At 33.5% G+C, this 10,352-nt stretch overlaps 1 protein-coding gene across 1 annotated transcript; it reads left to right on the plus strand.

The window, feature by feature from the left end:
* Positions 1-1,204: 1,204 nt before the first annotated feature.
* Positions 1,205-10,087, plus strand: LOC146528320 (cytochrome P450 4c3-like). The gene is made up of 10 exons (XM_085203155.1): positions 1,205-1,347; positions 4,354-4,443; positions 4,606-4,716; positions 5,595-5,780; positions 6,317-6,513; positions 6,883-6,949; positions 7,069-7,261; positions 7,873-8,024; positions 8,488-8,667; positions 9,767-10,087. The coding sequence occupies exons 1-10, from the start codon at positions 1,254-1,256 to the stop codon at positions 9,919-9,921; spliced, it is 1,425 nt and encodes a 474-aa protein (XP_085059281.1). The 5' UTR covers positions 1,205-1,253; the 3' UTR covers positions 9,922-10,087.
* Positions 10,088-10,352: the final 265 nt, after the last annotated feature.

Here is a 10,352-nt window from a genome sequence, read left to right on the forward strand (position 1 = left end):
GGTACTTGCGTCTTTAACCGTGCCCGTACTTGACACGGTAGCCCTTGCCCACTTGTCGCAGGTGTAGGGCGATGTGCCTGCGCGTCGTTATGCGGCGACGCCCTAGCCGTACCCAGTCTGTTGTTGGTTCGTTCCATATTGTGGCTGTTTGTGGTTTTCCTGGAGCGACTGCCGTCTGACCTCCAAAACCCCCTTTGTGGGGAAAAACCGAGAGGTAAGGAAAATAGAGGGGGTAGGATAGGTAAAGGAGGGAGCTGGAGGAAGGAGGAGGAGAGGGGGGGGGGAGGACACCATTCTTACGGACTGGATGAGGATATAAGAGTGGCGGCTCGAGGATCCGGGGTCGCGTACCCGTATGCCCACAAACCAATATCGGACAGGTATTAGTCTGGACACCCTCTGGACTTAACTGATATATTTATTTGTCGGTCAAAATTTTTATTTAATTAAATCATCAAAAATATTTATCAGTTTTATTTTCTGATTATAGACTTAGAAGAAATAAGATTACCCATTAGATATCAATTTAAAAATCAGCTGCCCCTGTAGTAGAGTAGGCAGAGGGAATCTAGTGCACACCCATGTCTCCTTTTTGCACTGAAAAAGAGGACATGAGTCAGAGTTCTGGAGGCATTGCGATTGGATTTTAAGTTGAAAGTTCCTCAGAAATAAAAGTTAAGGCTTAAATAATATTTTCCATATTTATGTTTTGATCTGATCCAATTAGTACTTTTGAATTAATGGCGAATAATTTTATATTAATAAAAAACACCCATAATTAATTATAAATATATAGCTGTATTTAGCAAAACATATAAAAGAAGTGGCCATGCAATATAAAGATTCATTTACAATTTTATAGCGTCGTGGACAGTGTGTGTGACTCGCAAACATAAAATTGCAACTATCTTCGAACTTAATTTAAAATATGTAAGTCAATTTTTCTAAAAAATTTAAGCTTTTGAAGAGGTTGATTTTTTTTCCTTCGTTTAATAGGGTAGGCAGAAAAAACCTTGTGTTAAGACACTCCGCTCTCCACTTTCCGTCGATTTCTGTAAAAATCATTTTATCGTAAAGTTTCAAATTCTTTAGACAACGATTGGTTATTTAAAGTTGTCCACTTTAAATTAACAATGTATGTTAAGTGGCGGAACCTACCGATCACCTGTATAATGTTACCTTTATATATGTTTTACAGGTTGCATATATTGCTCGTAGTGTTATCCTGCGTGGCATTATGTATATATCACTGGATGTCAAGAAAGCAAAATAAAGATGAACCACCGATCAGTCCCGGATGTTTGCCTTTTATTGGACACGCCTATATGCTTTTAGGGGACAGTGTCAGTAAGTACATTTATATATATTATATTTTCAGGCATATTTAAGGCAAATGTTATTGGGGACCTTCATTAGTGTTGGTAAAATTCTATTACGCATGTTCGAAATTTTATCACATTGAAATTAAACCGCGTAGCATAGAAGTAATTAATGTAGCCTCAAGGTTGTGACATTGACATGTTGAAAATATGTCTTAAGATTGCTTAAGACGTATTTTTTATGATTAACTCCCAAAATGAGAAAATAAGAGCCAATACCTAGAGTATTTTGAAGGTGAGAGACCTTCAAAATACTATAGGTAGAATAGTCTCAGGTGCCATTTAGTGTTTCCATTGTCCATAGATCACTTAATGAGCTGCTTAAACGTTTTTGGCAGTAAGCGTCTTCAATGAAATATAAATTATTTATATGGTGGAAGAACCCATTATTTTCGTATAACTTATATTAGCAGTTGTTTGAGACAAATATTTCTATCATAATGAATGTTCAGTTTCGGAATAGTTTCATTCATTCGTAGATTTAGTAATCTCCTTACTTACGCAAGTAGTCAATTAAATTATAATTTGTTTATTTTTTTCTATACTTTCACAATATAATATGAGACTTGAGCGCGTGGTTGCTTACGTCTTATAAATGATGTGAGTAAGAATAAATACGATAAGAGGACAGCTCAGTTATCGATTGAAGAATTGAATTGTGTTTAATGTAAGTTAGCAATGTTAAGCCAACTGGAATCATATCCAGTCGTGTATTATTCGCAAAAATAATAAATAGCACAGTCGCCATTTTAATATCAGGTAAAAATTATGATTACCTTTTGTTTCGGATCGTGCTCCAATATTTCCTCCTCGCCAGTTCACGACCCCTACTGTTTTCAGAGAGGAAGATGTCTCCTTTCGATGGTATACCCCAATTGCAACCAAGTACAGTCGTCACACCTACCATGGAGAATCTGAGGTCTGCACAAAAGCGCCTAGACACTTGATATCACGATGATTCGCAAGTGCTAAAATCATATGCATGGGTATATGTTTATTTATACGGTTCTTATAAAAGATGATAGACCTATATGACGGAAGTATGTTCAGTAGAGATGGATGTGGAAAGGCGTATTGCTGCCGGTAACAGGGTTAACGGAGCCTTAGCTGCATTGATGAGACGGCGAAACGTCAGCACAGCTGCGCGTTTGGCCGTACACAATGCAGTGTTGGTTCCGACGTTGTTATATGGCAACGAAACGTTACCCACGTTTTCACTTACAGAAGAAGAATGAAAGAAAGATGAATGCTGTGGAGATACGTTCTCTTCGGAGGATATTCGGAGTCAGCTCAGCATTCGGAATAAATCCACTAATTCAAAGACGGAATGTTTAATCTCTATATATATAAAAGGACTTGTCCTCACTGACAGGTAATACGCAGGCACAACCGTAACCGTTGTGCGTAGAAACGTGAAATTTGGACGTAAAAAGGGTGAAATAAGCGTTGAAAGTTTGTATGAAAAAAAAATTAAATCGGTACCGACTTTTATAAAATTTGAAATTTAGATTTTTAAAAGTATTTAATTGAACACATTATTCATCGTTTTCTAGAATTCTCCCCCTAAGGCTGCAAATAAAGGATGGAAAGTTTGTATGGAAAAATCTTTAAATGGCCACCGATTTGTATAAAATTTGAAATTGAGGCTCTTAAAAATATTTCATTAAACGCATGTTTCATGGTTTATTAGAATTCACCCCTAAGGATCCGAATATGCAAGCGAAGCTGCGCGCGCCCACTAGTATATCTATATAATATGTAAATTTAGATCAATAAAAATTATATCCGTTTTTAATTGAGCTAAATTGCAAAAATACATTTGCTAAAAACAAATTTATGTATATAGTATAAGTAAAAACTAGTCAGTACAAGAATTTATTTTATATTTGAAGGACATCAACCTTCATAATTATCGTGATGCATTTTTTTGAGATTGGTTTTAAATTTTTTGCTTGTTCCTATGAATAATAAAAAAAAAACAATCAGCTTAGCCCTGTATTCCGCACAAAGTAGGGTACCTACTAGGTAGGCAGGCAGAGGCAGGCAGGCAGAGGAGGGTAGGCAGAGGGAACCTACTGTTAAGACAGCTCGTTCACCACTTTCCACCGAATTCTAGAATCTGTCTGTCGAATTCACTCTGGAATTTGGAATCTGTCATTTTTATACAATTGTTCCTATGAACAATTTTATAAAAATCACAGATAAATCAGAGAAATCGTTTTCTTATTTTCGCGCTAATATATTGTAAAATATTTTGTGATATTAAAATAAAGTGTAGTGATAAAGAGAACCGAATCGCTGAATTACATACAGTAGATATCCATATCTAGCTCCAGCTAACAAAAGTCTGGCCGTACACGTAGTGATCGTACGAAAAAGACGATAAAAACAGTAAGTAAGGGAAAGAATTCGAAGAGATCCTGTCTGAAAGCAAAATATGCGGGAAATGAAGATAGCTGCTAAAACTGTCGCGTATTTCAAAAGATTACTTAGGACTTGTAGAATATAAGAGACGTTTTTAACTGATAATTTATTAAAATAATATCGTGGTAAGGTCAAAATAACTATAGTATTGAGGAGGCAGTCAGGTCATTTGACTGCACTATATTCCATAACCAAAAATGGTCCTTTCAGTAAGATTCTGCGCCGGGTCTTAAACCTAGATCCACCCAATCTTGATTAGAAACGATAGTTCTGTAAACCAATCCATACAATTGACTTATCTAACGTCTAAAGGACTGTATTGGAGTTAATCGAGACCACTTTAAAAAATAATTGTATATTTTTAATGGTTTTATACTAATGTATGAAATTAACATTCGTTAATGTTATACTAATAAAAGCTACGTACCATAGAACAGATAAAAAAAATATTCGTCTGAACGCACGACAAAAGTCGCGTTTATAGTACAAACACTGACGCCATATTATATACATCGTAAGAACCTTAATTTTTCTTTCTTTTTTCTTTCAGATGTATGGGAGGTCATAAAAAAGTATTCAATGAAAACGATAGAAGGTGGTGGTGTAGCCACGGCGTGGCTTGGGCCAATTAAAGTTTATCGTACGTAGAAATATTATATTTTCACTATATGCGTAGCAGGGTAGGCAGAGGGAACTAAATGATAAAATACACCATGTCCGCCGGAATATCGAGACATTTTGTTTGTATATTTATATATATATATATATTTACTGCTTCTTAGATTTTTAATTTTTATTTCAGTTGTGAGCGATCCAGAGGATTATGCAACGGTAGCCAACACGTGCTTGAAAAAAAATATATTCTATGATTTTGGAATGCCTTGGCTTGGGCAAGGGTTACTTACAGAACCTCGTAAGTCTTTCGATGTTGGCAATACCTACATAATTATTAGTATTAATATATAATATTAGTATAAGTATAAGTATTTTAATGTTTCGAGCCCACCGTTTCAGAGCACTAGCGTGTGACCGCAATGCGACGGTTGTGGGTTCGATCCCCATTCGGGTGAATTATTTATTTATCAATATCTTCACTTCTTCGCTCCGGTATCAAGGTAAAAGTGTAGCGTTAAATTCCGCCACTCAACAGGCAATGCCTCGAAAAATTCGGTGAAAAGTGGGGAACTCAGTTTCTTAACACTGGGTTCCCTCTGCCTACCTTCCTAACCTTTATTCCTATCTGCGGGATACAGCGTGAAGCTGAAAAAATACTATAAATGGAGATAAAACGGTAAAGTGTAGTTTCTGTGCGGAGAAAGGCTGATTATTTACATTTGTTTTCATTCAGACTACGTGTTATAAAAGAACTAATTTATATATTTTTTTAATTAATTTACTTGTTAAAGAGACTTTCATTTCAAAGAGATTAGGAAATTTTGTCGCTTGATTTTATCCTAAATAAATAAATGATATCTAAAGTAAAACCTTCCACAGATACAAATAAACAATTAAAGGTGGTAAACAAAGGTTGTAATCTGAAATAGAGTTAACTGGGTAACAATACTTAACGTTAAGCTTATTTTCTCAATATCTATTAAATATATCTTTTACCCCCGTAACGCTCTTACTGTAAGTGTTACAGGCAAAAAAAAAGTGTGCTAATTCAGATAAAACGCAATAAATCTAATATGATTATTAGAAATAATTAATTTGCCAGCTAGTGCAGCTTTGTCATGTTTATCGGGATAGATCCTTTATTATGTAAACTTATAATAAATTTTATTTATTTAGTTGAAAAATGGAATATTCACCGTCGACTAATAAACCCGGCATTCAATCAAGCAGTGCTCGATGGGTTTATTGGGATCTTCAACAGCCAACATCGTCGTTCTGTCAAAAATCTAGAAGACAACGTTGGAAAGGGGCCATTTGATATTTTTCCTTATATTCATCGTAATGCCTTGGAAACAATATGCTGTAAGCATATATTTATATTCTAATAAATTCTTATCTAAAAAGTTGAAATCATTTTGCAATTAAATATTTGTATTTCTTGCACAAGCAGATTAAATTAATTTAAAAGTCAATTGCGTTTTAGGTAGTTGACACCAAAAATCCAACACGCCGTAGAAAAAAAAAAATGTTTTAAAATAAAATTTTCTTTATGATTCACTTGTTTTAAATTAGTTTTATTAATATAAATATTGATATTACTGGCAATTTATAACTCAGACATTCTATACAATACTTTGGCAATGTACCTATAGGCCACTGTACTATACGTTGGGCGTCCATTATATAGCATACCTATTCTATATGCTATCGCGAATGCTGTGAATGCGAATAGAATAGCAAGACAACAAGTTTTATTATAATATAACAAGTTTTATTATATTACTCTATACTTACATTGCCTAATAATTATATGGAATACCGAGATATTATACAGATTGTCGCTAACATAGACATGAATAATACCTTAGCTACTTAAAATTTTGTATGTTTTAATACAGTGGCAGCACTGGGAACAGACTTGAGTGATGAAACAAAGCAAAATAACGAATATATGCTCGCTGTAGACAAAATATTAAGCATATTCGTAGATAGACTTCAAAAAATCTGGCTCTACCCCGACTTTATATTCAATTTGACATCAAAAAAGAAAAAACAAGATAAATATGTGGAAATTCTACATCACTTATCAAACTCGGTAAGTAATTCTGTAATACTAAATATATCATAAATTGGATAAACTATTATACTACCAGGTGTACATACGACATTCAACACGGAATCTCGAATTTCTTAAATTTCATTTTTGTTGTAAGTATCTATTAAGTTTTTTTTGTTGTATCAGGCAGAGATCACCTAGTGTTAAGGCATTCTGTTTTTCAATTTTTGAGACACTCGTGTGACTTCTAGGAAATGAAAATAATTCATTTTCCCAAGTGGGAATACAATCTACAACTGGTGTATTTTCAGCCAGACCCTGTGCCGCTGTGGAACGGCGGCTTCTATCAAGTTTTTTTTTAACTTATGTTTTACTGAAATGTAGCAGTTATGACATTTTTTATTACAGGTTCTTAAGAAACGAAAAGAAGACTACTTTAACAATAAAAATGCATTGAGTGATAAAGAAACAGAAGGTATGCTAAAGAACCGACCATAACATTCGTTACCACCACAAGAACCGAGAAAACATTCGGTACTAAAAATAATACAATTTATATTTAATTAATAAATACTTTTTACGTATTATTTCTAGGCCCCAAATTCAAACCATTTATGGACCTTTTATTGGAGTTATCTATAGAGAAAAAATTATTCAATGATACCGAGATCAGAGAACATGTGGATACCATAATTGCAGCTGGTTACGAAACGAACGCCGATACTTTTGTGTATACCATTTTGTTAATTGCATCTTTTCCAGACGTACAGGAGAAGATTGTTGAAGAGTAAGTCACAGTTGTAAACAGCATAGCTTGTAGAATGAAAATTGATGATAATAATAATTACGTGTTGGCCCTGTGTCCCCACGCAAATGTTCCAAAGGACCGGATTCTTTTGAATACGAGAATTATGAAAGGAAAGAGAAACATAATAATAATAATAATATTTTGTTAAATATTTTCATATACTACCTAGTATCTTTATACATTCTTAATGTCCTTCTTTAGTAACATCGATGCTATGTTCAGGAAGGTCTCCCCCTGCATTTCTTAGCACTTACACTCTTACTTCAAAAATCTTGTTTGCCACTTTCAAATCATCTCAAATGTCCCAACCCACCAGAGCGAGTTCTTCTTCATTTTTACCGTGATATCCTAGTACCTTACTATACTGAGTCTTCAGATTTCGTAGCATATCCTACGAAGATATCACATCTTCATAGCCATCATTGCAGGATATTTGTATGAAGAGGTTGATGACAGTGGACGAGGTGAAGGAAGTATGCAAAAATCGTAGCGTATTGCTCCGTTCTCTCTGATATCATGAATCTAAGTAAATTATAGTTTAATTTTTTTATATTATAATTAATATTTTTCGTATAAATATTTATTTCTAGATTAATCGATGTTTTTGGGAATGACGTTAGAGATGTCACGAAACAAGATTTATCAAAATTGATATATTTAGAAGCTGTCATAAAAGAATCCATGCGATACTTTCCAGTTGTGCCAGTGACAGCTAGAACTTTGGACAGAGATGTGAAACTGCGTAAGTAAGATACATGTATTATGTAAATATTTATAAAACTTAAACAAAAATATGAGTAGACAATGGTATATATCGCTATACTCTGTATAATATTTAATTATGGACTTTACAAAAAATTTATGGACTTTATAAAAAAATCTTATTAAAAGTTATATAAGTATATTTTATAGTCAAAAATAGATAAAAGAGCTAATAAGTCAAAGTCAAATATTTTTATTTGAACTAATAAGTTACATGCTTAATTTTTCTTGTCTTAATGAAACTACTTACAATAAAGAACTTTTCCATAAAGCTATCTTAGACATTAGAAGAGCCGGCGCGGTGCATGAAAGTCAATTAGATTCTTTTTAAACCAATTATTTACAGATTTACACTTATTTGTTAGTGCCAATGATATCTCTGAAATAGGCAAAGCGTGTTAGTTTTTGTAAAATCATTAATAAAATAATATCTTTCAACACAGGAAACTGCACGTTATACAAAGGCCACTCTTGTATATTATTAGGACATGGAATACACCGCCATCCAATATGGGGACCCGATGCAGATGAATTTATTCCCGAAAGATGGTTAGATCCAACTAGGTTACCTAAAATACCGTCAGCTTACGTTGCTTTTAGTATTGGAAGAAGAATGTGCATAGGTAATATATTTAGATTAAGGTGTAATGTTGCAAACTGGCACGAATGTTTGTTTGTGTTTTATGTGAGTGTGTTCCTGTGCCAACCAATCTTTATGCAAAACCATTTATATCCAAAAGCACTGGATTTGATTGGTGCGTATTCTTAGATAGTTGTTACAGCGATAACTCAACAGTGGGCGCTGCAGCAAGCATTTTTTGTACAAATCTATGTAGTCATATATACATATACTAGCGGACCCGGACGCGGCTACGCCTGCTTGAAATATAAGAATATAATTTCTATAGAAATAATTTCAATCTAGATGAAATGCTAAAAGTGACTATTATATTTTTCATAAGGATGAATATCAAAATGACGCGGTAACGAACGCAGTCGCGTAGCGACGACGGTTGTTATTAACATGGCAGAATAAATTGCATGTCAAATTAGAAAGCATTTTAATTTATTAGTATATATGTGTAATGTAATATTATATAGCCTATAGCACTTCTGAAGAATGCAGCTTTCATACAAAACAAAAACAATGTGAATCGAACCTGTAGATCCAGAGATCTTAGCGTTCAAACAAACAAACAAACAAACAAACAAACTCTTCCGCTTTATTATATTAGTATAGATTATACTTATGTATCTGTTTTCTTTAAAAAGTTTGAAATAAAACAAAATTAAAAACTTTGAAAACACCCACGACGGTTAAAGTGTCCACATCACCTATTTACTACCCCCGACATACTCTTGTCCTATGAACATAAAAAGAAATGCAAGGAAATCTACCGAGGCCTGCCGTTTATATGTAGTTCATTTACGCCCAATATTAATAATGTATCTTCTATCTCCAGTTAACGTCTATCTCGTACTGTCCGACATATCTATCCAATCATTAACCTGCATGCCTACCTCCATCTCTGTCTATTTCAATCTATGGTAGCAATTTTTGGATTAGGATTGGTTATTAACATTGGGCGTTAGTGACAGCCTCGGACGGACGGAGAAAAATGTAAATTTATATGTTTATATGATATTTTTCAGTAAAAAAATATTACAAACTTATTCATAGACTACAATTAGAATTTTTATATTTATAAACTGTCTTTTCAGGTAGAACATACGCATATATGTCTATGAAAATAGCATTATCACATTTTATCTGGAACTACAAAATTACTGGAGATTACACAAAACTTGTCAATAAGTTCGACATGATGCTGAAGCCCGCATCTGGATATCACATTGCTATTGAAAGAAGGAAATAATATTGTTTTGATTCACTTTTATTACGTCGACGTCTAATTATGTAATAATATTTAGGAAGCAATCAAAACTCATATAATATACCTATGTCTTGATTTATTCTGTTTTTTTCTAGGTGAAATGTGCTTTTAATTTTTTAATTTTTTTTTATGAATTGTCGAATTTTCATAATAAAACAACCTTCTTTAAAAATAAGCTTTATTTATGTATTAATAAAATTAACTAATAAGAAATATAACACTTAATAAAGTTAGATAATAAAAGCGTGTTACATTTTGATAGCGAGAGGAAAAGAGGTTAATTATGTATACCATCAAAATGTCTGACTAAAGTACCGTTAAACCTGTTCCCGGCAGCAATACGCCTTCCCGCATCCATCACTTATCTATCTCTAATGAACATAGTTCCCAAATATACTACTTGGAAAACGGAG

This window comes from Heliconius melpomene, chromosome 19 (assembly GCF_056956725.1).
Source record: "Heliconius melpomene rosina isolate 202511_hmr_F chromosome 19, ASM5695672v1, whole genome shotgun sequence".
Classification (NCBI taxonomy): domain Eukaryota; kingdom Metazoa; phylum Arthropoda; class Insecta; order Lepidoptera; family Nymphalidae; genus Heliconius; species Heliconius melpomene.